General features: G+C 51.9%; 2 protein-coding genes across 6 annotated transcripts in view; one reads left to right on the top strand and one right to left on the bottom strand.

Annotated features, from left to right (window-relative positions):
- The window catches only part of IFT140 (intraflagellar transport 140), a 103938-nt gene extending 78550 nt beyond the window's left edge, over nucleotides 1-25388 (bottom strand). Inside the window, exons 1-10 of the mRNA XM_023189282.2 lie at nucleotides 25343-25388; nucleotides 20513-20635; nucleotides 16361-16582; nucleotides 8365-8486; nucleotides 8074-8216; nucleotides 5506-5681; nucleotides 4165-4256; nucleotides 3123-3229; nucleotides 2059-2204; nucleotides 477-680 (exon numbers count right to left, since the gene is read on the bottom strand). Of these exons, the coding sequence (XP_023045050.1) occupies nucleotides 477-680; nucleotides 2059-2204; nucleotides 3123-3229; nucleotides 4165-4256; nucleotides 5506-5681; nucleotides 8074-8216; nucleotides 8365-8486; nucleotides 16361-16438 (1068 nt within the window). The 5' untranslated portion in view covers nucleotides 16439-16582; nucleotides 20513-20635; nucleotides 25343-25388. The remainder of the gene's footprint in view (nucleotides 1-476; nucleotides 681-2058; nucleotides 2205-3122; nucleotides 3230-4164; nucleotides 4257-5505; nucleotides 5682-8073; nucleotides 8217-8364; nucleotides 8487-16360; nucleotides 16583-20512; nucleotides 20636-25342) is intronic.
- Nucleotides 25389-25802: 414 nt separating this feature from the next.
- The window catches only part of CRAMP1 (cramped chromatin regulator homolog 1), a 64338-nt gene continuing 62540 nt past the window's right edge, over nucleotides 25803-27600 (top strand). For all 5 annotated transcript variants that reach the window (XM_023189295.1, XM_023189294.1, XM_023189292.1 and 2 more), the window contains exon 1: nucleotides 25803-26094. The gene's annotated coding sequence lies outside the window, so the exon portion shown is untranslated. The remainder of the gene's footprint in view (nucleotides 26095-27600) is intronic.

Below are 27600 nucleotides of genomic sequence, written 5' to 3'. Positions count from 1 at the left end.
GAGACAGGGTCTCACTCTGTCGCCCAGGCTGGAGTGTAGTGGCACAATCTCGGCTCACAGCAAGTTCCACCTCCTAGCTTCAAGCAATGCTCCTGCCTCAGCCTCCTGAGTAGCTAGGACCACAGGTGCCCACCACCACGCCCAGCTAATTTTTGTAGTTTTAGTAGAGACGGAGGAGTTTCAGAATATTGGCCAGCTGGTCTCGAACTCCTGACCTCAAGTGATCTGCCTGTCTCAGCCTCCCAAAGTGCTGGGATTACAGGCATGAGCCACCACGCCCAGCCTATATTTTCATTACGATTTTCTCTATGAATATGATGTACATATCCAGGAAATTAGAGAATCTAGGATGGAACTGAGAGTGGCCTAACCTATCATCTGGGGCCCTTGCTGCCCTGAACTACCTGGCAATGGGGCAGTTCTTTTCTCTGTGTTGAAGACCCCTCCTCTGACCCGCGGGTCCCCTCGGCAGTCACCTTAGTGGCAAACACCCCACTGATGTGCATGTCGGTGCGCAGGCTGTGCGCTACCCCCGTGGACAGGAAGCACACATTCAGCAGGCTCGGGGAGACCTGCACGGCGGCCACTTGCTGGTGGAAGTGTGACGACATGGCCTGCTCGCTGAGGATGGCCACAGAGATGACATTGTTCACTGCCAGCAGGTTCTTCCTGGAACCCCACTTCATTTCCAGGTTGCAAGAGAAAGAACCAGATGTGTGAAAAGAGCAGGAGAAAGATGCAGTCAGGAGAACGCTTATACACATGAGAACTCAGAAACCATTTCTAAGCACCAGTGTTTTGGACTTAAAAAATGATCTCAAAAAATGTTTTATAAAGGTAAAGTGTGTGCTGTGTAGAAAGACTTTAAGATACTGATGCTCGGGCCGGGCTCGGTGGCTCAAGCCTGTAATCCCAGCACTTTGGGAGGCCAAGGCAGGCGGATCACGAGGTCAGGAGATCGAGACCATCCTGGCGAACACGGTAAAATCCCATCTCTACTAAAAACACAAAAAGTTAGCCGAGCGTGGTGGCGGGCGCCTGTAGTCTCAGCTACTCAGGAGGCTGAGGCGGAAGAATGGCGGGAACCTGGGAGGCAGAGCTTGCAGTGAGCCGAGACGGCGTGACTGCAGTCCAGCCTGGGCAACAGAGCGAGACTTCGTCTCAAAAATAAATAAATAAATAAATAAATAAATAAACTGATGCTCAAGAGTTGTGATTGGACAGGCAGCACTTGTATGTCTGTTCTGATGGGAAAAGTGTCTTCTAGAGTTTTTCTGAGTGTGACTCACTTTTCTGAGTGTGACATAGGGATGTTTATGTTTTTTATAAACAGACAGGAAGTTTATACAATGGATTAAATTATCTAGCTTTCCTCTGCTGATGTGAAATGTTGGTTTCATAATTTTATATTAAACTTCTAAATCTATCTAAAAACATAAAGAGCCATGCAAAATAGGAAAGTATAAATTCCATATAGGAAAAAACCCAGACATCAGAAACTGCTATGAAAGGGCCCAGATGTTGGACTTAGCAAAGACTTCAAAGTAGCCACCAGAAACCCGCTGAAGGAACTGAAGGAAACCATGCCTAGTGAAGTGAAGGAAGGTATAATGACAGTGTCTCATCAGGCAGAGAATGGGAACAGAGAGAAATCATAAGAAAGAACCAAATGCTGTAGAGAAACTAAAACATCCTCACATAAAAACTTGTACACAAGTGTTCATAACAGAATTATTCAAATATCCATCAACTGATGAACGGAGAAAGAAAATGTGGTCTGTCCACAGCAGAGAATGTGATTCAGCCATGAAAAGGAGCAAAGTATTGACACAGGCTACAATCTGGAGGGGCTACCACGCCCGGAAAATGTTTTGTATTTTTAGTGGAGACGGGGTTTCACCATGTGAGCCAGGATGGTCTCAATCTCCTGACCTCGTCATCCACCCGCCTTTGCCTCCCAAAGTGCTGGGATTACAGGTGTGAGCCACTGCGCCCAGCCCCGGCCTCCACTTTCATGCAGCAGAAAATGAGTGCACCAAACACCTTTGTAGGCTGTACCTGGATTTGCGTGATGTTTCCTTGGAGCTCGGTAGGGGTCTGAAGGGCCCACCTGTCCTTGCCCTCTGCCCCAGTGCTGCCCAGGAAGCCTGGTACTTTTCTCCACATGGCTACTCGCCCTCTGTCGGTACCAGCGGCCAGAAGACCTACAGGTAGAAATAAATTGCATGTGAACAGAGTTAAAAAAGGGAACTAAAACAGCAACAAGCTCTGTTCTCTGACCCCCTTCTTCAAAGCATCAGTCCTTGCCCAGCCCAGTGCCTCTTCACCTCATCCCTGGCTGCGTCTTCCTGTCCAAGTCCTTCCCACCCTGACCTCACAGTGCTGGTGTGGGGGTGGTGGGGGACGCTGCCCTCCCAGCTTTCCTAGAGGCCAGTCAGCCTGGCTTGGGTCTGCCCCGTGCTCAGCACTCAGCGGGCCCTAGAGACACAGCTCTGGCTCACCTCCTAGTCTCCTGTGCTCTGGATGTGCATATGTACACGTAGACACATCTGCATGCACACACACACTTGCACACACACTTCCTGCACTCTTTCCTGTGACATTTCAGGAGGGAACGGAGATAAGTGAGCATGGAATCGGTGTGCCATGCTTCTTTTTAGATGGGGTCACGCTCTGTCACCCAAACTGGAGTGCACTGGCACTATCTTAGCTCACTGCAGCCTCAACCTCCCAGGTTCCAGCAATCCTCCCACCTCAGCCTCCGGAGTAGATGGGACCACCACTGTACACCATCACAGCTGGCTAATTTTTGTATTTTTTGTGGAGACGGGTCTCACTATGTAGCCCAGGTGGGTCTCGAACTCCTGGGCTCAAGTGATCCTCCCTCCTCAGCTTCCCAAAGTGCTGGGATGCAGGTTTTCATGCTTCTGATCAAACCCCTTGGCCTTCGTGTGGGACCACAAAGCTCTGCTGTTGCTTGCTTACCCGACTATTTGAACGGCTGTGAGTTATCGAGTTACCATTGTTTAAGTGCCTCCAGATTTCACTAGAATTATTTTGCAGCCCAAGCACAACGCTTGTGGTTGGTTCTGTTTCTCTCGTGCCAGGCCAGGAAGCCTCACCTTTGACTTGACAGTAACAAACGCAGTTTATATTCTCTCCTTTCTCAAAGCCAAACTTCTCGTCTGGACTCAGTATATAATTCTCTCCTCGTTCTATATCCCAGAATCTACAACAGAAGAGAGTAAGCCCCATGGAGGGCCTGTGTTAGTGGCGTTTCCCTCTGAAGGGTTTTTGAACCTGTGGAGCAAACATTAAAAGTCAGGAAAAAGACATAGGTCATCAGACTCCTGATATGAAAATGAACACTATTGTTACACTTAGGACATTTTATGTCCTGTTTATAATCAAAGAAAGCAGTTGCCGATAGAAGATGGTTTGTACGTGGCAGGAGGTCACCACGAGGCACAGGAACTGCAACTCCACGCAGAGCACGAGACGGCCCTGGAGAGCACATGGAGCTAACACAGCAGGCAGCAGAAAGACCAAAACGACTGATTGTAGTTATGCCACACTCCCAAAAACCAGGCAAAGAGATTCCATGGGCAGACACCAGGACAGGGCCACCTAGAGGCAAGGGGAGCCCCAAGGGAGCGCAGTGGAGTGGGAAGGGACTCCTGGGGTCCCTCAATGCTTAGCTCCTCAGTCTGGGAGCTGGTGAATGGGTATGTCCAGTGTGTGAGCAGTCAGCATCATATGTGCAATTTTTTTTGAGACGGAGGCTCACTCTGTCTCCCGGGCTGGAGTGCAGTGGTGCGATCTCGGCTCACTGCAAGCTCCGCCTCCCGGGTTTACACCACTCTCCTGCCTCAGCCTCCTAAGTAGCTGGGACTACAGGCGCCCGCCACCATGCCTGGCAATTTTTCATATTTTTTAGTAGAGACGGGGTTTCACCATGTTAGCCAGGATGGTCTTGAGCTCCTGACCTCGTGATCTGCCCACCTCGGCCTCCCAAAGTGCTGGGATTACAGGCGTGAGCCATCACGCCCGGCCCCATATGTGCATTTTACAGTATATATGCTACATTCCAACACAAAGCCGACTTAGAAGAGCCTGTTCCTCAGGGAACTCTCAAAAAGGGGCAATGGAAAGGCAGACTCTCACCTGAGGGCAGTCTCCCTGACGGCCATCACGAGAAGGCTGCCTTCAATCAAAGCGATGTCTGCTCGGCAGCCGGTTTTCCCACTCAGCTTGACCTGTGTAAGGAAACAACCAAGCAGAGGCACTGTGCTTGCAGAGACGGCCTGTCCCGGCTTCAGGAGCCTGGAGTCTCTGGTGCACAGTGACTCCATGGAGACTCACCAAGTGGGGCAAATGCGGGGACAAATGATGGAGACTCTGCAAGGTGGCTTTGAGTTTTGAGATGTGTGGGCCGAAGCAAACCACTACTCTCACACATTAAATAACTGCTACTGAGTGCATGGTGTGGGCGGGTGGCCATGGGTGGACATGCTCTGGAGTGATCATGAGGTTGAGCTGGTGCTCCCTGTTCATCCAACCACACGCTCTGGGCAGGCCTATCATCCCTGTTGTGTAGAGAACAAACCTGGCCAGGGCCCACCAGTCAGTGAGGAGCTGAGCGGGTATTTAAAGCCAGGCCCATGGACTGAACTACATGCCTCAAGCTCGTATGTGGGAGGCCAACCCCCAGTGCAACTGTATTTGCCTTCAGGAGGTACTTAAGGTTAATGAGACCATGAGGTGGGTGAGCCCTGGCCTGATAGGGCTGTGGCCGTGGAAGAAGACACCAGAGCTGGTATTCACTCTTCCTGCCCACCCTGTGAGGACACTGGGAAGAGGCCCCTGCAGGCTGCTTGGCGTGGGACATCACAGCCTCCAGAACTGTGACAAATGTCTGTTGTCATGTTACGCAGTCCGTGGTAGGTTGTTACGGTGGCCCAAGCTGGCCCCTGTGACGAGGTCCCCGTAACCAGTGCCTGTGTCCTCAGCTGCTCTTACAGGGTGTGTAAAGGACCGAACGAATGCTGACTGAGGAAAAGTCAGCTCTGTCATCTGTAAGAGCATCTTTAGGGAAAGTTCAGTGGCTTCCAAGGAGCAAGGATTCCTGTGGAATAAAACAGCAGGAAGATGGGGATACGGTCGCCTGCCTGCTGAGTTCTGCAGGTGGAATGAGAGGTTGTGTGACTCTCTTACTTGCACCCCAGGTCATGAGGGGTGCAGCTTGCGGGTGGGCCCAGGCTGTCTCCCATCAGGCCCCACATCCACCCAGAGATGCAAGAAAATCTCGACCTCTTTTGTTTCCTTCACCTATCAACTGAATGTGGTATGATAAATAATGACACCACTAGCTACGTTAGCTGCCCTAACACAGATGATAAACTTTTATTCAGTCTTGCTATCCAGAAGAGAAAGGACCGTCAATGAGGCCAGAGAGAAACTGGCCCAAGCTCCCCAGTGTGAGCCCCCAAGCCCACTCCCACTCACCTTCATCACTTCTTCTGCTTTGCCCTCAGGAGGCACTGTGTACAGGGACAGTCGGAGGTTCTCCGTGACTACCACCAGTGCCTCCCTCTTCTCCATGTAGAACAGCATCTGAATCGCACTGTCTGCGGACACCACCTGAGTGCTCTTGCCCTTCTCATCCACATAGTGCACTGTCCCTGGGGGCAAACACGGGGTCACTACACGAGGAGGCCCTGGTTTATCCGCTTCCATGACCCTCACCAGCAGCCATTTCTATCAACTTAAGGACAGTTTCAAAACAAAGCATCTTCAGTATAAGAACTTAAAAATGGGCCAGGCACAGTGGCTCATGCCTGTAATCCCAGCACTTTGGGAGGCTGAGGCTGGTAGATCACCTGAGGTCAGGATTTCAAGACCAGCCTGGCCAACGTAGTGAAATCCTGTCTGTACTAAAAAAACAAAAACTAGCTAGGCAGACGTAGTGGCGTGTGCCTCTAATTCCAGCTACACAGGAGACCTAGGCACGGGTGTCACTTGAATCCCGGAGGTGGAGGTTGCAGTGAGCCGAGGTCACGCCACAGCACTCCAGCCTGGGTGACAGAATGAGACTCTATCTCAAAAAAAAAAAGAACTTAAAAATGAAGCATGTGACCTGACCTTACAGGTTGCAACCTCCACTTCATGGGTTCAGCTCGGCCTCAAGCTGTCTCTATTGATCCCATCTCTGCCCGTCTTGGAGGGTTTCACGTCCACACTGCTGACCCTGCACATCTGGCAGCCTCAGAGCTCTGTGTCCATCTCATACCCTCCACACGCTGAGGCCCTAAATGACACGCTCTCTCTGTGGCCACTGCTCCTTGACCCTTCTGCCCCGGGTGTCGCTGCTGTGCCATCTGCCTCCTGCCAGGCTCTCTCTGGACCTCCCTCTGTCAACCTCCACAAGCTGCCCCTGGTCTAAGCTACAGGACTCGACTGTACCCAGCCTGGAATCCCCTCATCCTGCCCCGCCTGAGCCTGCTCCAACGCTGGCCAGCCACTCTGTCTGAAGGCCCTGTGTGAGCCTGGGGACTCGGGCTCACTTTTGCTGCTCTGCAGGAGACTCCTCTGGGAGCCTCCTCACCTGCACCTCCCTTCTCATCTTTTCCCCGTGGACAACGAGTTCTTATTTTTATTATTAATTCCTTTTTCAAGAGACAGGTTCTCACTGTGTCAGCCAGGCTGGAGTAAAGTGACATGATCATAGCCCACTGCAGCCTCAACCTCCTGGGCTAAAGTGATCCTCCCAACGAGGCCTCCCAAGTGACTGAGGCCACAGGCACGCACCACCACACCCAGCACAAGTTCTTATCCAACTGAAGAATTCAAGATTATCTAGAGGTGAATTGCGACACCAACTAGTATTTACTAAGTGCATAGTACGTGGCAGGCTCAGTTCTAAGCATCTTTACAGGTGATAACTGGATAGACACCAGTATTATCCCCATTTTCCATAAAAGGACATGAGGCACAGCAATGAATTCACCCCCAAAGCCTACAGCTCCCGGACAACGGGCAGAAATTAGCAGCCCACGTGCTGCCAGAGCCGGGCTCCTCCCTGGCACATACCCCCTCCTCCAGGTGACCAGCGCTTCTTCCTTGTGGGCCTCATCCCTACACCCCCTTCTCATTAGCCTTCCTGGGGGGGCCCTATCCTGGCACGCCCTCTCCTTGCCATCTCACGGTGCTGTGCCCACTCGGATGTCCCCACTGGGATCTTCTCAATGTTCCCCCTCCATTAGCTCTATCTCTTCACCTTCTAAAATGAAAGATTTCCCTTGTTTAAAAATTTAAAAAACCACACAGCCCCATCTGTTCTCATCTGCTCTCTTCTTCCTGTCAAGATCCGGCTGCTTGCTGAAACCGACAGCAAAAGCCTCCTTTCTCCCGAGACCCGGCCACCTCTGTGTGGCTCTCATCTCCTCAGCCGCGCCAGCAACAGACACACCTGGGCCAGCATCATACGGCTGTAAGAGACGCACTTTTTCTTTTAACTTCATATTGCATTTATTCCGGCCTTGGCTAGGCAGCCTGTCCCCCTCGTACAGTGAGGAGGAGCAGGCTGAACACCAGACACACGGTGCCCGGCGCTGACCTCCCCATGAAGGCTGGCCAAGGGCTGCAGGCTGGAGTGAAACCCCCTGTCCTGCTCACACCTCATTCCTACACCCTAGCCAAGTACCTGGCATACAACAGGTGCTTGATAATTACATAGACTGAATACCAGGGGTGCCACCAAAGAATCTTTCCAAAACTGTCCCTGGTGCCATGCAGTCAGCCTGTAACTGCTGATTAAAAGCCTCCTCATGAAAACCCTTCAAACACAAGCAAAGCTCAACTTATCGATAAGAACAAAGTGAGGGCAACATTTCAACACTGGACGGATGGCTGAGAGAGCGGCTGTGACTCCGCCCAGCACACATTATCCTTTTGTGCAGCCTGCAGCTATGACCGTTTCTGTTCTATGCAGAAACACCATCTGTGAGTTTAAAATCCCTATCAGATACCCCTAAAACACTAGGACCCCTGAGAATCACAACCAAAGTTCCTCACCATCCATCAGACTGACGAAGAATGACAGCCCCTCCTGAGACCCCATCTTCAGCAAACTTCCAGAGCTGCTCTTCTTCCAGTTAAACATGTCCAGGGCTTTCTCATCACCGCTCACAGCTGCCTTCGCCAACTGAACCAGGTCCCTGAAAGCAAACATGACACGAAGTCAAGATTCTTCCGCCTCTCCTACAGCGACTCAGGGCTGGGGTCCCTCCTGGGTCAGGAGCAGCCCGCTTCCCGCTTCCCCCGATGTAAACACACGCACGGGTCACGGGCAAGCCCCACACTTACTCGCCAGGAGGGGGGAGCCGGAAGATGCAGTGCGTGAGGGGTTTCCCATACTCGAGTTTCAGCAGGGGCGTCCCTTGCACTCGGCCCCTTTGGTCCAACCTCCACAAGAGCAAGACACCAAGCTGGAAAGACCCAACACCACGTGGTAGGACAGGTGTCCCGACAGAATGACTGGTGGGAGGCAAATGTTAAACTGTGCAACAGGATGCATATTTCTTTTTAAAACAATTACAAAACTACTGTCTATATACCATAAAATTTCAAACTATTCAAGTCTTTAAACAAAGAACTGGAAACTCCTATAGAGTGTCTCCCCATCTTCATGCCTTGAGATAGCAACTGCTATATATTCAAGTTTTTGAAATAAACTTTTTTTTTTTTGAGACTGAGTCTCACTTTGTCACCCAGGCTGGAGTGCAGTGGTGTAGTCTCAGCTCGTTGCAACCTCTGCCTCCTGGGTTCAAGCAATTCTCCTGCCTCAGCCTCCTGAGTAGCTGGGACGAAAGGTGTCCACCACCACACCTGGCTAATTTTTGTATTTTTTTGTAGAGACAGGGTATCACCATGTTCGCCAGGCTGGGACACCATGTGACATCTGGCCGCCGTGTCTCCTCGGGCTCCTCTGGGCTATGACAGTGTCTCAGGCTCTTTGTCTTAAGGCACTGGACCGTTTGAGACCTGCTGGCCTGGTATATCATGGGATGTCCCCACAATGGGATTGTTGATAGTTTTCCTCATAGTTGACCGGGGTGGAGGGCTTGGGGAGGAGGAGCACAAAGCCAAGGCGCCTTCTCTGCATGCTGCATCCCCGTGACTTGTCACTGCCGGCATTGACCTTGACCACCTGGTGGAGGCTGTGCTTGTGGGGTCTCTCAACTATGAAGCAGCTCTTCCCTGGCCTCCCCCCTCCATCCCGTACTGTTTAGAAAGAAGTCACTCTCTGCAGCCCACCCTTGAGGGCTGGGAGTTACACTCTACCCTCGGGGTGGAGCATCCATGTAAACCACCTGGGCTTCTTCAGCACGGGAGATTTGCCTCTTCACCCCCATTAACTCATTCATTCAATCCTGTGTTGCATCAGGGTGGATACATGGGTATTTACTTCCCACGATGGGTTACCATCCAAGGCTGCCTCGTACATTCTGCTGCTCACAATGTGCCAGCTTTAAGCTCTCTAGTTGGCCTCTGTATCCCTTTGATGTGCCCCCATCACGTGGGTTTGGTGAGCACTTCCCTTCTGGTGCCCTAAGATTACCTAGGCCCATTTTTCAATTTTTTTTTTCTTTTCTTTTTTTTTTTTTTTTTTTTTTTTGAGACGGAGTCTCGCTCTGTCACCCAGGCTGGAGTGCAGTGGCCGGATCTCAGCTCACTGCAAGCTCCGCTTCCCGGGTTTACGCCATTCTCCTGCCTCAGCCTCCCGAGTAGCTGGGACTACAGGCGCCCGCCACCTCGCCCGGCTAGTTTTTTGTATTTTTTAGTAGAGACGGGGTTTCACCATGTTAGCCAGGATGGTCTCGATCTCCTGACCTCGTGATCCACCCGTCTCGGCCTCCCAAAGTGCTGGGATTACAGGCTTGAGCCACCGCGCCCGGCCAATTTTTTTTTTCTTTTTTGAGACAGGGTCTCACTCTGTCACCCAGGCTGAAATGGAGTGGTGCGATCACTCCATACTGAAGCCCTCCGCTTCCAGGGCTCCAGTGAGCGCCTCCCACCTCAGCCTCCCGAGTAGCTGGGAACAGAGATGCTCATCACTACAGCCAGCCAGGGCTCCAGTGAGCGCCTCCCACCTCAGCCTCCCGAGTAGCTGGAACAGAGATGCTCATCACTACAGCCAGCCAGGGCTCCAGTGAGCGCCCCCACCTCAGCCTCCCGAGTAGCTGGGAACAGAGATGCTCATCACTACAGCCAGCTAATTTTTGTATTTTCTGAACAGATGGAGTCTCACTATGTTGCCCAGGCTGGTACCAAACTCCAGGGCTCAAGCAATTTTCCCACCTCTGCCTTCCAAAGTGCTAGGATTACAGGTGTGAGCCAGTGTCTGGCCTATGCTCATTTTTCTGTTCCAGTCCTGGAATCAGCCATTTCTCCAAGGAGCCATGGTTGTTTACCGGAGAATGTGGTCAGAAGTGAAGTCCTCGTGCTGTGTACACTGCACACTCAATTTAAAATCATCACAGTTGCAAATGTGCGGCACAGACAAGTGCAAGTGAAGTTCCGGGAAGGGGAAGACGGCTCCATGGGGACAGCTGGCGGGGCCTCCCGGGACTGGGGGATGCAGTTAGGTGGTGCCCAAGGGCAGCATCTCAATCTGAGTCCATGTGCATGGCTCTTCTGCTCTGATGCCAAGGACTCCCCAGGGGATGCTTCCTGGCCCAAAACTGGGGGACACTTTAGCCCACAATACGCTCTTCTTCCCACCACCCTTTCAGGCAGCACTGACTCCAATCTCCCCAAATGCTGGATAACATGGTTTCTATTGTACACAGGAAGAGGATTTTCACATAATGTCAGATTTAAAGGAAACTTACAGACTGGGCTCGGTGGCGCATGCCTGTCATCCCAATACTTTGGGAGGCCGAGACCAGCAGATCATGAGGTCTGGATTTCAAGACCAGCCTGGCCAGCATGGTGAAACCTCATCCCTACTAAAAACACAAAATTAGCCGGGCATGTTGGTGCGCGCCTGTAGTCCCAGCTACTCGGGAGGCTGAGGCAGGAGAATCACTTGAACCCGGGAGGAGGAGGTTGCAGTGAGCTGATATTGCACCACTGCACTCTAGCCTGGGCGACAGAGTGAGACTCCATCTCAGGAAAAAAAAAGGAAACTTACACAAGAAACCTCTAAGAAAGGTTTTGCAAGATCTAAAATAGCATGTGGCATGTAAGTACACGTCATAGAAATAGTGTATATTATATGATTCTTGACTAACAGCTTGATGAAGACAAGAATAAAAACACGATTGGTAGGCCAGGCACGATGGCTCATGCCTGTAATCCCAGAACTTTGGGACACCAACACGAGCAGATCACTTGAGGTCAGGAGTCTGAGGCCGGCCTGGCCAACATGGCGAAATCCTGTCTCTACTAAAAATTCAAATATTAGCCAGGCGTGAGGCACACGCCTGTAATCCCAGCTACTTGGGAGGCTGAGGCACAAGAATCGCTTGAACACAAGAGGCAGAGCTTGCAGTGAGCTGAGATCCCACCGTTGCACTCCAGTCTGGGTTACAGTGAGGCTCCGTCTTAAAAAGACAGACAAACAAAAAACCCACTATTGGTGTTTTTGTGTTTAGTAAATTTTTAAAAAATATTTTAAAAATAATGCTTGCATATTGAGAAAAAGCACCACCTAACGATAGAAATGAAAATGAATGATCCCCCATCCCCCTCCCAGCCTCCTCCCTGGAGCTGAGGACCACAGTGGCTCCCGTGTCTGCAAAGCATTTTATGTACACCACATCCTCAGGGGCATTCATTCCTGCGCCCTTCACGTGTCATCTGCCAGTTTTTTTTGTTTTGTTTTTTTGCACAAGTGACTTTAGAGATCTTTATTAGCACACACAAGCTCCTAGCTGACCACTTAACCAGCATTCTGAACATCATCAGACAGGCTGATGTCTATGTTTCTAGGCTGCCACCTGGAATGTCCAAGTTTCCAGGCTGCTGCTCTGGGGGAAGAGGTTGTTGGACACAAATGTTTAGAGCACCTGCACCCAAAAGCAGAGATCTCTGCTCAGGTTGATGAAAGTAAACCCTCCTTCTGAGAGAGGGACGGGTGTCTGCTATTAAGAGCTCAACTTCCACCAACTCAGGGGAAGAGAAGTCACAGGACACAATGAACCAAATATTCCTGATCCTTAGATTTCTGCCTAACGATCCTGGAATATGAGCATAAAGTACAAGACATAGAACCGAGCCTGAGGCACCTCCACCTCCTCGGCTGCACCCTCTGCTCCTCACCCCGGCTCTAGCATTGATCTGCCCCGGGAACCAGGCTTGGGTCTTCTCCGCCTTCACTTTTTGTACCTCTCACCACTCTTGAGGGGCATCTCTCCACCATCTGTGAATTCTATGTTATTTCAAACAGTATAATTTTATACAGTCAGACCCTAAAGAAAAGCTAGCCCAAAGGTGAGAAACCAGTTTCTCCTTGTGAAGAGCCAGAGTTAAGTAGACTAAGGGACTAACGGGAAAGTGATGTGCGTGGATGAGCATCTCGGGGGTGCATCATGGTATCAAAGCTTGAGTTAAAGTGCTGGTTCTCCAGTGGCATGTCACTGGGAAGAAGCTTTGCTAAAGGCTGGCTGGCCCCACATCAGGGTGTGAATCAGGTGAGGGTTTATTTGACCCTCAGACTTGGCTTCGCAGGAGCTCCCCAGAAGGCGTGAGTGGCCTGGCCCCTTTAACATGCTCTCTTCTTCTCTACTGATGGGACTTCTGAGGACACTTAGCAAGATATCCCTTTCTAGGGATCGCCTGCCTCCCTGGTTACTGCTGATTGGTGCACTGTGGGCACTTGGCCCGAGCTGGACTTCAGGGCCCCTCCCTGAGTCTGGACTTGGGACAGGGAGCAGGAGCAGGCCGTCCTAACCTGGCCGTGTTCTCCTGGGAGACTGTGGGATACCCCAGTGGCCTCAGGTTAAGTGCACTTCTAACTTCAGCTGGTCTGGGCTGATTCCACTGGTAACCACAACAGGGTCTCTGGTGGAAGAGCGAAGGGGCTTCGGAGGGGAAGCCCCTTGTACCAAGTCCGGGGAAGAGATGTCTCTGCGGTGTGGAGTTCCGAGTGTTGTTCCCTTGTTATTACTTCTCTTCCTGCTTGAACTCATTATTAAATTATTTCCAGCACAATCTTAGATTTTCTTAGAAGGATTAGGCATTTCTGCTCTTAAATATTCTGACTCACAAGACTTGATCAACTGATACCTGGGTTTCATTTTATGCCTGGATGATCTATTTTGCTAGCAGTTTCTATCTTTCTTTTTTTACAAGAGATGGGGTCTTGCTATGTTGCTCAGGCTAGACTCAAACTCCTGGGCTCAAGTGATCCTCCTGGCTCGGCCTCCCAAGTAGCTGGGACTACAGGTGCATATTACCATGCCTGGCTTAGTTGTTTAATACAGTCAGGCTGAGAATTACAAAAGTCAATGATCCTGAGTTATTTTATACTAATGTGGGATTGGCAGACGATTCCACTGCAGGAAGTAGGAAAGATCACCAAGGAAGTAGAAATCTGGGGCCAGGCCAATGTCATTAGGTGGGAATTGAACAGAAAAATGGAAGAAAAGTCATCCAGAAAAAGGGAAGAACCTGATAGAAAAATCAGCAAATAATATGATCAGAAATAGAAACACAAATGGCTCCTATAAATGATATTCATCCTTGATAGCATGAGAAACGTAAATGAGAATTCTAAGAAACACTCAGACCCACCAGGGAACTATTCTGGATGAAAACACTCCGAGATACTACTTTTCTAAGCAGTTCTGCTACTCAGACGCAACTCTCTAGGGAGAGGCTGGTGTGCACTATGAGTTGGTCCAGGCCCCGAGGACAGTGGTTCGGGCATCCCCTAAGCCATAGGGCATGCCCTGGACCCACCTGCACCCCCTTCTCGGTGCTTTTCTAAACGTACACATGTGCGAAATGGCAAAAGCACCAGGTTTCTCACTGCACCATCGTCCACCCCCTTCTCGGTGCTTTCTAAATGTATACATGTGCGAAATGGCAAAAGCACCAGGTTCCGCACTGCACCATTGTCCATCGCCTTCTCGGTGCTTTTCTAAATGTATACATGTGAGAAACGGCAAAAGCAAAAGGTTGCTCACTGCTCCATTGTCTAATTAGCAAAGATTGAAAACCACCGAAAGGTTAATCAATAGGGACTGGTTCAATAAATTATAACATTCATCTAATGAAGAACTGGTTTAAAGAAAACAAGGAAGTTCACTATTTACCCACATGGAAGAATCACCAGGATACGCCGTAAAATGAAAAACGCAAGAAACATGACAGTGTGCACAGGATGCCACCACTTATGTGAAAAAGAATGAGGAAATCAGAAGACAATGTCCTCTATGCAACATTTCCGCCAACAATGTTTGAAGTGAACGTATTATGAGGAGACAAACACAGCCAACTTGAGCGACAGTCTATAAAACAACCAGTCTACATCCTCAAAGTGTCAATTTCACGAAAGACCAAAAAAAAAAAGAAAAGAAAGGGAGGAAAAAAGGAAGGAATGCAGGCAGACTAACCAATGGACTGCCCAGGGAATTGTTCTTGATTTAAAAAAACTAGCCAGACGTTGTAGCTCACGCCTGTAATCCCAGCACTTTGGGAGGCTGAGGCGGGTGGCTCTCTTGACGTCAGGAGCTTGAGACCAGCCTGACCCACGCGGTGAAACCCCGTCTCTACTAAAAATACCAAAAATTAGCTGGGTGTGGTGGTGCACGCCTGTAATCCCAGCTACTGAGAAGGCTGAGGCGGGATAATTGCTTGAACCCAGGAGGTAGAAGTTGCGGTGAGTTGAGAATGTGCCACTGCATTCTAGCCTGGGCGACAGAGCAAGACTCCGTCACACACACAAAAAAACAAAAAAACAAAAAAAGAGACTAGAGAGAAATAACAGTGAAACACAATGTATGAGCCTTTACTGGATCCTGCTCTAAAGGACATTCCCGGGACAGCTGGAGAAATGTGAATATTAACTGCATCTTGGATGTTAGCACTGTCACTGTTCCATTTCCTGGAGTGTGAGAACTCTACTGTGGCTGTGTAGGGAATGCCCTAGGCCTTAGGAGAGTGACGTCTAAATATGCAGGGCTGAAGCATCATATTTGTGATAAACTCACAAATACTCAGGAAAAATACCCGTGTAGCAAGAGGAAAGCAGACCTGGCAGTGGGAATGGCTGGCGAATTGACACAGAGAGTGGATGCATGTCCTTGCACTGTTCTTCCAATTCCTCCCATAATGTAGAAACTTCAAAATCTCAAGTGAGAGAAAGAATGCATTTGTGTGTGCCTGAAGAAGCAGGAGAGGTGGTAAGAAGCCGTGTGTGCTGGAAGGCAGCAGCCAGGGGACTGAGGAGACAGGACACAGCTCAGTCTTCACTCTGGATGCCTGTTACCCTTTTTGAATCTTGGAACATGTGAATGTTACCTGTGGTTAATTAAGTGAACACATTATAACATTTCTGCCATACATTTGTGATTCAGTTGGCTCTGCACGGTGTCACTCTGCTGTGGGTCTGTCCTGCACACTGTGCGATGGTGGGCAGCGTCCACCACCCACTGGGGTCCAGCAGAATTCTCCCCCCAAATTGTGACAACAGAAAATGTGACTGGACACTGCCCCATGTCCCCTGGGGGGCAGAATCAACCCTGGTTAAGAAGCCCTGAGCTAGGCCGGGCGCGGTGGCTCATGCCTGTAATCCCAGCACTTTGGGAGGCCGAGGTGGGTGGATCACGAGGTCAGGAGATCGAGACCATCCTGGCTAACACAGGTGAAACCCTGTCTCTACTAAAAATACAAAAAAATAAGTCAGGTGTGGTGGTGGGCGCCTGTAGTCCCAGCTACTCAGGGAGGCTGAAGCAGGAAAATGGCGTGAACCCTGGAGGTGGAGCTTGCAGTGAGCCGAGATTGCGCCACTGCACTCCTGGACGACAGAGTGAGACTGTCTCAAAAAAAAAAAAAAGAAGCCCTGAGCTAGACAAACAGGCTTTAGGAAAAGTGACAGAATCTGGCCGCTTATCTCATCTTTATGAATGTCGTTTCCTAGCAAAGTTCACTCATAAAGGTGCAGACACACCTTTGCCACAGAGTGGCAAATTTTCAAGCCTTGCTTCCAATACAAAACAAAATCTACAATTGCATCTGACAAGATCAACTGAATTTGGCAACAACACGTGTCACATATTTTCATCTTTCATACTCTAAAGCATGGTCAGAAAGGCCAAGATCTGAAAACGGCGTCTCACGTGCGTTGACTCACCCTGTCCCCAGACAGCAGGCAGCTTCCACTGGGGCTCCAACTGAGCACGGTGATGTCAGCTGTGTGTGTCGGGGGCATCGTGTGCTGCTCCTTGTCCTGCTTGTTAAACACCGTCACTTCTCCAGTCTCCCAGCCCACAGCCAGCACCAGCCGCGTCGGGTGCCAGCACAGGGAAGCAACTCGGAACGGCCTCTCAACATGTGTACCTGGCACGCACTCCCCCTGCATTGGACAAGAGGCAAAATCCCGCAGTTCAGAGAGCGACAGCTACTTTTCTTTTTGTTTTTGAGACCGAGTCTCGCTTTGTCGCCCAGGCTGGAGTGCAGCAGCAAGATCTCGGCTCACTGCAAGCTCCGCCTCCCGGGTTCACGCCATTCTCCTGCCTCAGCCTCCAAGTAGCTGGGACTACAGGCGCGTACCACCTCGCCCGGCTAGTTTTTTGTATTTTTAGCAGAGACAGGGTTTCACCATGTTAGCCAGGATGGTCTCGATTTCCTGACCTCGTGATCCACCCGCCTCGGCCTCCCAAAGTGCTGGGATTACAGGCGTGAGCCATCGCGCGCGGCCATGCGACAGCTACTTTTAAGAACTTCTGTCTAGGCTGGGCACGGCGGCTCACTCCTGTAATTATAGCACTTTGGGAAGCTGAGGCGAGTAGATCACAAAGTCAGGAGTTCGAGACCAGCCGGGCCAATTCGGTGAAACTCCGTCTCCACTAAAAACACAAAAATTAGCCAGGCATGGTGGCTACTTTTTGTATATTTAGCAGAGAAAGGGTTTCCTCATATTGGCCAGGCTGGTCTCAAACTCCTGACCTCGTGATCTGCCCACCTTGGCCTCCTAAAGTGCTGGGATTACAGGCGTGTGCCACCGCGCCCGGCCATGTGCTGTGTTTTCTAAAATTTTCTAAAGCTGCAGCTTTGGGGAAGATATGCGTGTTTTCAGAGATTAACTTTGTTTGCCCCCAGTTGTTCCACTGGGCTTAGGAGCCATCTTCTGTGACCTCATCATTGTCCGATAGATTGTTATTTTGAAATCCTGAAGTTTTCCTTGTGCCAACTGGAAACACAGAAATATGCTGCTAACTAGTTTTATAATAGTATGCTTCAGATCTTCTAAATTAAACAATTTTATCTAAAATTGCTATAACTTAGGAATTTAATAATATTTATTCAAAAAAAATCCCATTTACAATACATGTTATAGGCTCCTGCAAGGGAGAATCTACCCAAAAAAATAGGCAAAACTGGGGTTGGTGCTGGGGCTGGACTAAGCCCTAAAGCTGCCACAGCCTTCACATAGCTGCCAGTGTACAGAGGAGTCTGCTAGCAACAAGGGAGCTGCAAACCAGCGCTGCACCGGGCCGCAAGGGCACGTGTGTGTGGGGGGCAGTTCCTAAGGAAGAGGCCACTTAGCCACTTTCACCTGAAGGATTAATGCATTAATTACGCAAATGGACGAAGGAGCGCCTTCTATGCAGGTGGCATAGCATGTGCAGGGCTGGAAGGCTGTGGAAGGCTGTGGAAGGCTGTGGAAGGCTGTGTCAGCATCAAGGAAGGGGAGCCTGATGTGACAGGTGGCAGAGCGCTGAGGGTCACATCAGGGACTCCATGTTTACCCAAAGAGCAGCGCGGGGCAGGCGAGGCGGAAGCAGGGAGTGATTCCATCTGTGATGCCAGGACAGGCCAGGCCTGGTTGCCGTGTGGAGGACAGTACAGGAGGCCTGTGAGGGCACAGCTGCAGCAGTAGGAAGTTGTACTGGTGTCCAGGAGAGGGGGATGGGAGCCTGGAGGAGGGAAGGGTGATTGGAAGGGCAAGAAGCAGCAGACTCGCTAGAGGTTCCGGGAGAGAAACTGGGAGGATCTAGTGACGGGTTACAAGGTAGGGGAATGGGAGATGTCAACAGTCATCCGTTCTAGAAACCAGGATAAAGGGGGTGCCTTTCATTGAGATGGGAGGTACCCATTTCAGTGAGCAGGAAACATGAGGCAGGGGAGGGGTGGGGGACAATTTCAGTTCAGTCTTGTGCAGTCTGAGATCTCCTTGAAACATCCTAGAGATGTCAGGAAGGTAGCTGGGTCTCTAAGCTTACTGCTCAGAGGGAACTCCGAGGCAGGAGATGTGTGTCTGTAAGCCACTGGGGATGCTCAGACCACAGGAGGAAGAAACAGAGAGGAGCCTTGACCAAGCTCTGTGGAAGGCCATGGTGTTCAGACTGGAAATGGAGGAACAGCTGGTAAAGCCATGGAGGCCGGGCAGAGAACGCCCCGCCCCTGCGCTCTCAGGCATGTTTCCCAGAGGACTTCACGGGAATGTGGTACAGACAAGGACCCCAAAACCCTCAGGGGGTGACACCGAGAAGCAACTGATGACTGTCATTGCTTGGGTGGAGTTGTGGTGGCAACAGGGAGCCTGCAGAAGAGTGAGTGGAGGAGGAAACCTCATTTTCTTTTTTTGAGACGGAGTCTCGCTGTCTCCCAGGCTGGAGTGCAGTGGCGCGACCTCGGCTCACTGCAAGCTCCGCCTCCTGGGTTCACGCCATTCTCCTGCCTCAGTCTCCTAAGTAGCTGGGACTACAGGCACCCACCATCATGCCCGGCTAATTCTTTGTATTTTCAGTAGAGACGGGGTTTCACCGTGTTAGCCAGGATGGTCTCAATCTCCTGACCTCGTGATCCGCCCACCTCAGCCTCCCAAAGTGCTGGGATTACAGGCTTGAGCCACCGCCCCCGGCACTTCATTTTCGTTGTGGAGTAGGAGGTGCACTGGGCACTGAGAGGGCGGTTATGGAAGTCTGAGGAGCTTGGGGAAAGTTTCTGTTGGGGGTGAACTATGTCCCCACAAAGATATGTGGAAGTCCTATCCCCTGGTCCTTGTGACGTGGCCTCCTTTGGAAACAGGGTCTTTGCAGATGTGGGTAAGCTCAGGTGAGGTCATGAGAGCAGGCCCTAGTTACATATGCCTGGTGTCCTTTTAGGAAGAGAAGAAGAGATGCAGACACACAGAAGGGAAGGCCGGGTGACACCAGAGGCAGGGCTGGAGCAGTGCATCTGCCTGCCAGGGAGCACTAGGCTTGCTGGCAACAGCAGGAGCAGGACAGCAGCTCAGGGCAGACTCTCCCCTCAGCCTTCAGAGCCAGCGGGCCCGGCTGACAACTGATTTTGGAGTTCTGGCCTCCAGAGCTGCCAGAGTACCTTTCTGTTGTTTAAAGCCACCCAGTTTGTGGAAATGATTAGAGTTCCAAATGGCCGCTGCGGAGCGTGAAGGAGGGTGCTGACAGAGGAGGGTGCCTCAGCATCCACGAACAGCACTGTGGGGCCATTTCTGGTGGTGACCATGAACTGATAGTGGCTTAATGCTGATGAGCCTTAAGGATTCCTAAACATGTCCCCAAGCCACCAAAACAGCTAGGGTGAAAGAACTGCCCACGTACTAGAGCTTTCATAATACTGGGATTTGACATCTGTGAAAACTGATGATGGATGTGGTTTTCCTTTTCTTTTTTTTTTTTTTTTTTTTTGAGACAGAGTTTCGCTTTTGTTGCCCAGGCTGGAGTGCAATGGTGCGATCTCCGCTCACTGCAACCTCCGCCTCCTGGGTTCAAGAGATTCTCCTGCCTAAGCCTCCCGAGTAGCTGGGATTACAGACACGCGCTACCACGCCCGGCTAATTTTGTATTTTTAGTAGAGATGGGGTTTCTCCACATTGGTCAGGCTGGTCTCAAACTCCCAACCTCAAGTGATCCACCCACCTTGGTTTCACAAAGTGCTGGGATTACAGGCTTGAGTTACTGCGCCCGGCCTGATAGATGTTGTTTTCTTCATGAATAAGCTAGAGTAGAGTTCGTTGGAACACACACACACGCACACATACACATGCATACACCCTCCGACATACATGCATACAGATGCACACACACACCCATATGCACACACCCACGTGTACACACACATACACAGATGCACACATAGATATGCACGTACACACACCAACACACATACACGCACATAGGGATGCACGCATACACACACACACGCACACACATACCCATATGCGTGTACACACTCACAGATGCACACACATGAGAACAGCAACACAAACAACATGGGCCCGAAGCTACCACAGTCAGGCTCCTTGCTTCTGAGCACTCACCTGCTCCAGGTAAATATCCACACTGCCTGTTGAGGTTGTGCTGATGTAAGCAACTGCCAAGAATGGATGGACAGGGTGCCAGCTGATGTGTGACGGTGACCCCGCTGCATCTGGGGCTTCTACCTGGTGGTCAAAATAGAGGGCCATGACGGAACTCAGGCCTGCTCAGCACTGAAACCTGCAGGGAAAAAAAAATGACCAAGTCCAATCAGTTTTAAATAAAACAAACAAAATGACTGTACATGGAATGACAAAAGGGAAACATCCCAAAGCACCATTGGAAGACCATCGGCAACTTGAAAATGCCTTGTGGACTGAGCAGACAACCTGATGCGAAGAGATCTCCAACAGGGAGAAATGCAGAAGAGAAGCAGTTAGACCCGGAATCACCCAGGCTGTGTCACAGAAACGAATACAACTCATGGCCATCAAAGAAGGAAAGAAAGAAAAGCCGTGCAGCCTAGACTACACATGCAATCCTCAGTAACTTCCATTCTAGTCACAATAAGGACAAGTTCTATTTCTGTAGTTGCCTTTTTTTTCCTTTTTAGACCAAGTCTCACTCTGTTACCCAGGCTGGAGTGCAGTGGTATGATCACGGCTCACTGCAGCCTCAAACTCCTGGGCTCAAGTGATCCTCCCACCTCAGCCTCTCAAGTAGCTGCGACTACAGACATGCACTACCATGGCCAGCTAATTTTTAAATAATTTTTGTAGACACAAAGTTTTACTATGTTGCCCAGGTTGGTCTTGAACTCCTGAGCTCAGGTAATCCTCCTACCTTGGCCTCCTAAAGTGCTGGGATTATAGCCGTGAGCCACCGCTGCCTTTTAAACAACATTTTCAAACAAAATAAAAGCAAACTGCTCCAGAAGAGAGTACTGGTACAGAAAAAAACCAGTACTTAACTTCCAATAAAGCATAAAATCAAAGACTGTCTTCTACCTCTGACTCACAGGTGGTAGAAGACAGAAGGCTTCCTCCATTAGAGAGTCAAGAACACACAGCCGCAGCAGCTGTGAGAAGTCGAGCTTGATCAGTTAGGTGAACTTAATCTCTCTCATTCTTCCTTTCAGATCTGGAAAAGATATACATATTGTCCCTTTTCAGGAGGGTTAGGGTGCTACATGAAGTGACAGGCTGGTTACTGTCACTTTTTTACACCTCCGTCAATTTGGGGACGTTAACTGGCAGAGACGAGCATATTTGTAGATGTGTTTGCCACCATTTAAAATTATTCAGGACGGGTGTGGCGGCTCATGCCTGTAATCCTAGCAATTTGGGAGGCCGAGGCGGGCAGATTGCCTGAGCTCAGGAGTTCGAGACCAGCCTGAGCAAAATGGCGAATGTGCACCGCTGCCCCTGCCACCGTCTACTAAAAATACGAAAAATTAGCCAGTTGTGGTGGTGCACGCCTGTAATCCCAGCTACTCTGGAGGCTGAGACAGAAGAATCGCTTGAACCTGGGAGGCAGAGATTCCAGTGAGCTGAGATCAACCCACTGCACTCCAGCCTGGCAACAGAACAAGACTCTGTCTCAAAAAATAAATAAATAAAAAAAAGAAACCCAAACAACAAACAAACACACACTCCAGATCAAAAACTGGGCAATTTAAAACAGCAAAAGAAACCTTTACATTAAAAAATATGTATTTTGTTTAGAGACAGGGCCCTCAGGCTGGAGAGCAGTGGTGTGATCATGGCTCACTGTAGCCTTGAACCCCTGGGCTCAAGTGATCCTCCTGCCTCAGTCTCCCAAGTAGCTGGAATTACCTCTTAAGATGAGTTTTGGCCAGGCATGGTGGCTCACACCTGTAATGCCAGCATTTTGGGAGGCCGAGGTGGGTGGATCACGAGGTCAGAAGATCGAGACCATCCTGGACAACATGGTGAAACCTCGTCTCTACTAACAAATACAGAAATTAGCTGGGTGTGGTGGTGCCTGCCTACCATCCCACCTACTCAGGAGGCTGAGGCACGAGAATCGCTGGAATCCAGAAGGTAGAGGTTGCAGTGAGCCAAGATCTCACCACTGCACTCCAGCCTGGGCAACAGAACGAGATTCTGTTTCAAAAAAAAAAAAAAAGAGTTTTAACATTTTGCATCCAGCCATGGTTACAAATCGTGGGCTATGGGAAATTAGTATCTAACAAGTTTACTCCGTGAAAATATTTCTCTGAAAAATGAGTGATACATTAGTACAACACTTTGTACTAACTATGAAGCCAAACGGCCCTAATTACTTTCTTTCCTGCCTGGGGTTTTTCAAGGTTCCCCCCTCCCCACCCCCGCTTTGGGTAAGGGAGCTCTCTCAGGGCTTGATGGCTTTGCCTTTGTCCTGTGCTTCTTGCCCAGTGTCCCCACACAACGCTGCGCTTCTCCGTGGCCGCATTTAGACTTTACTGTAAATGTGAGTTTCGCTGCTCACACACTGCCCCCCATATTATCTTTCCCAGAGAGCAGGAGACACCCAGTATTCCCAGCTTCTTAGAACAGTGCCTTGCACAGAACAGGCCCTGCGCGGATGAAGCTGTGTATTAGCAAGGAGAGAGATTCTTCCTGTTGTGTTATTAATATAAGAAACAGGTTGCAAGCCTGACTGAATGAGTTCCATTTTTACACAGTGCATTAATACAATTGTTCATAGTTCCTTTCACCTGCGTTTTAACAAGTTCCCAAAATGAGTATTATCAGTATAATCTGAAAAGTTGACACAAGGAGGAGAGATAGCTACCAATAAAATAGTGACGTACTTGATGACAATCTGCAATAGCGTTAGCTCGGAAACAAGTACCCTTCCTTTCCTTGGAACAAAGTCCCAGTCTCTGGAACATACAACTGGGAGAAGTATCAACTTTGGGGAACCAGAGAAAAACTGTATTTATTCTAACCGATGTACTCATCTCACTTTTAGGCGTCCAGCGTATCCAGAGCCTCTACAAGTGCCTCCATTAAACCAGCTTTTGGGAAAGAACCTGTTAAGCCCATTCGGCTAAGCGGCCCGGGGTCACAGGGCTTTGAGCAGCCTTCCTCCTCTGTGACGCCGAGTAGGGAACCCCCGGACGGGGCTCCACGGTGGACTCTCAGGGGCAGGCACCCGGGACCACCCTGCAAAGCCTCGCTCTCCAGGCCACAATCCAGAGCCTCCGGTCTGCGCAGGGTCCTCGTTGCATCCAGCGGACGCTACTGAGAAGCCATGCGCTGGCGGTTTGATGCAACGCGACCCTCAGGGTCGACCCAGCGTGTGGTCAAGCATAGAATGTTTTTGTTTTGCTCCTCTCTTTAGTCCCGCTTCACCTGGGGTATGTGATGGCGCCGCCCACCTCCCCACCCCGCCCATTCCAAAGGGACTCTCCCAGCGACCGGAATCAGCCGCGATTGGAGCCCTTGCGGGGGCGACCTGGACCCCGCGCCAATCCCGCCCCAGCCTCGATGGGACCCGCGAGGGGCCGCGGGGACTCGGCGGCGACGGGATCGTGGGAGGAGACAGGAGGGTCTCGACGCCCGCCACCGGTCAGATCCTCGGCCCCAAACCCCCCCCTGGCTCCTAAGGACCTGGGTCGGCCGCCCTAGCTCTTAAGGCCACTCACCTCTGCCAGGCCGCTGAGCCGCCGTGCGTTGCCGGGACAACGGCGCGCCAGGAACGCGGAAATAGCCGAAGGTGAGCGGGGCGGCCCCGAGGACGCCCGAAGCGCCCCGAGCGGCCGGAAAGAGCCGAAGGCGATCGGGCACGCACGTGCGGCTCCGAGGTCTGAGAGCCGGGGTCCGGGTTATTCCGTTCTGCAACAGAGAAGCCGAACGAGCTTTTTTTAGGAGAGACGGCTGCGCAGGGCCGGCGTCCGGGTGCCCTTCGTATTGAGGGCGCGCTGTTACAGCCCCAATCGACCGCGGCACCCTCCCCTCCTGGGCGTGTTCCCCTCCCGTGCATCCCGAGGCGGGGCCTTTCCAGCGCCGGGCGGTCTCAGCCCAGGCCTTCGTTGGGCTCCGCTTTTCTAGTCTGGGAGTGGAGGGCGTGGGTCAGGCGTTTCTGGAAAAGTCGATGCGCTCGGCAGTGTCCTGAGCTGTTGGGTGACTGAGGGCCTGTGTCCACTGCCGGGCCCCGGACTCCACAGAACGGAGCAAGGCAGGGAGCGCCCCCCGGAAAGCAGCTGGCGGCCGGGCGCGGGGCTCGCGCCTGGGCTTCTAGCGCTTGGGAGGCCGGGGCGGGCGGATAGTTGGAGCCCAGGAGTTCGAGACCAGCCTGGGCAACATGGCGAGATTCTGTCTCTAAAAAAGTACAAACATTAGCCGGGTGCGGTGGCGCCTGTAGTCTCAGCTACAGAAGGCTGAGAGAGAAGGCTCGCCTGAGCCCCGGGAGGCGGAGGCTGCAGCGAGCCGAGATCGGGCCATTGCACTCCAGCCTGGGCGACAGAGCGAGTCAAAAAAAAAAAAATAGTAATAAAAGAAAAAGAAACACCGGAATTTGAGCTGGGCGCGGTGGCTCACGCCTGCAATCCCAGCACTTTGGGAGGCTGAGATGGGCGGATCACTTGAGGTCAGGAGTTCGAGACTAGATTGGCCAACATGGTGAAACCCCGTGTGCACAAAAAAACACACAAATTAGCGAGTATGGTGGCGCGCGCCTGTCTTCCCAGCTACTCGAGAGGCTGAGGCAGGAGAATCGCTTGAACCTGGGAGGCAGAGGTTGCAGTGAGCCGAGATCGCGCCACTGCACTCCAGCCTGGGCGACAGCGCGAGACTCTGTCTCAAAAACAACAACAAAAAAGAAACACTAGAATTTTAAAAACACTCCTCTGCTTTGTTTCTATGAAGAAGAAAATGACCAAGTACCCAGCGCCGCTCGGCCACGCTAACGTAGCGCAGAAGCACACACCCCACTCAGGAAAGGGTGCGCGAAACTGCCTCGGACGCGCTTCCACACTTCTCCTCAGAACTCAGGTTCGCGCCCGATTCCACACTCCGAGCTACCACGGCGTTTTCTTCTCACGCATCCGTCAACACGGCTGCGGCCAATAACAGCACGGGCCTTGGCCTATTGGCTGCCTGTCCACCAATCCGAAGAGACGCATAGTCCGCAAGGTCGCGAGACCTGCGTCACAACAGTACTCGCGCCGTGGGCTCGCCCCTTACGCCCACCGGGCGAGCGCGCCCGCCCAGACCTAGCCAATGGGAGCGCCGTTTTGCGGAGACGCGCCCTAAGAAACCTTGGGCGTGCTCGCCCCCGCGCTCGTCGCCTCGCCCCGCGCGCCCGCGCGCCCCGGCCCCGCCCCCGCGCGCCGTCCGTGCGGCCCCCACCGGCCGCCGTAGCCGGAACTGCTGCTGAGCGCGGCGGGCCGGCTTTGCTAGGCTGAGCTGCGGCAGTATCAGCGTCCGCAGCCCCCTCAACCGCGCGCCGGCCCGCGGAAGGGACTTGCCGGGGATAGCGCCGTTCGGACAGTCGCTCCCAAGGCGGACGACCAGTCAGGCGTCGCCGCCTCACTGCAGCCGGCGCTCGGGGGCCGGGGCTGCCCGGCCTGGCTGGTTCTGCGGGCACCCGGGGAGGCCCCGGGAAGCCAGGCTGCCGCCCGGCGTTGATGAAAAAGGTGACCAAAGCTGGGCGCTGGGGCTGTCATGGCGAGGCCCGGCCAGGGGGTCCTGTCGGGCGGCGTGGGGGAGGCGTCGCTTCCATAGCGCGCGGTACAGCCAGAACCGGCCTCAGGGCGAGGAGGCTTCTGCGTCCCCATCCCGAGACGCGCGCCGGTGCGGAGCGGGACGGGGCTCGAGGAGACTGCGCCTCCGAGTACGGTCCAGTCTCGTTGGAGGTTCTCGCGAAAAGGAGGCCATCCCCGTGCTTGTTGGCCCTTAGGGTAAAATCTGGACGGCGTCGGTCTTTTCAGCGGCGAAAAGCGCGTCCCCGTGCTTGGTCGGCGTCTTGGGAGTGGAGCCCGGCGAGCGGGCGAGTTCACTCTGGTGGCCGAGTTGGTTTTGCTTGGGTCCCGCGTGGCCTGCGGGCGGACAGATCCCTGGGCATTGGGGTTCTCTATAGCCCGAGAAGAGGTCTTTGGGGGCTTGGGTGTCTTGAGTAGAAAGGGGTGGGATGAGGAGGAAGAGTGGGAAGTCCTCTGCCACGAAGTCCCTTCAGTTGGGGTGTTTGTCGTGGGTGGTTTTGTTCTTTGGCAGAGTTTTTAAAAACTAGCGTGAACTCAAGTGATTGGCTAGACCAATTCCAACAGGAGAAAACGGCCACGGATCCTTGCGTGACCTGCACCTCGGGGTGGGGGCATCATTGGGACTTTGAAGCCATTTCCTCATCTCTGGGAAAGAGACGTCCTCGCCCGCGTCCCTGTATTTCGTGGTTAGTGTTGGTGCCTCGTTCGTGTGTTCCTTTGAAGTGGAAATGCCCCCGTTCTCAACAGCTGTGTTGAACGCAGGGTCAGTATCTGCTGAGGAATGTGATCTTCAGCCTTTTTGCTTCCTCACACGTGCCCGTCCCGGACTGTTTCTGGGCTGAAGCTGTTGGTGTGTACCTGATTCTCTGAGTTTATTTTTGAATGGCTCCGCTTTCTGGGCTGCAGCATTTTTAGTCACTGCATTTTGTTGTTGACATTTTACAGGGCAGTGGGTAGCAAAGTTAATGTAATAATTTTATTAATTGCTGCCAAGAGTTTTCACACTGATGCCTTCTACCGCTTCTTGCACTTGGACCGGGACATACCTGGGCTGTCACTTTCCCGGGTGGTTCCAACCTGTTCCATGCAACAGGCTCCTTTGTTGCAAAAGCATTTTTAACTGGTAAATCCTCGCAGCAGCTCACATCTCCTACCCTGGGAAGAAGATTCCCAGAGACCCGAGCTGATTATTCTTTACGTGTGTTTTAAAATAAGCAGGCGGGCCGGCGGCATTGGGCCACCATGGAGTTCCCCGTGCGGGCAGGCGAGCCCGCGCTTCTCCCGTCCCAGGGTGGATCCGGCCTCCTCCGCCCTCCTCTAGGGCCAACCCTGGGGACCAGCGCGCGGGGCAGGTGCGCGGGGCCCGGGAGCCCCGCGCCTTTCGGGGGGCGGGGAGGGGGTGGGACGAGGGGCTAGGGCTGGGGCTGCGGTCCGGCCGGC

The sequence above is a fragment of the Piliocolobus tephrosceles genome, chromosome 17 (assembly GCF_002776525.5).
Source record: "Piliocolobus tephrosceles isolate RC106 chromosome 17, ASM277652v3, whole genome shotgun sequence".
Taxonomy (NCBI): Eukaryota; Metazoa; Chordata; class Mammalia; order Primates; family Cercopithecidae; genus Piliocolobus; species Piliocolobus tephrosceles.
This window is presented reverse-complemented; position numbering and strand designations above follow the sequence as displayed.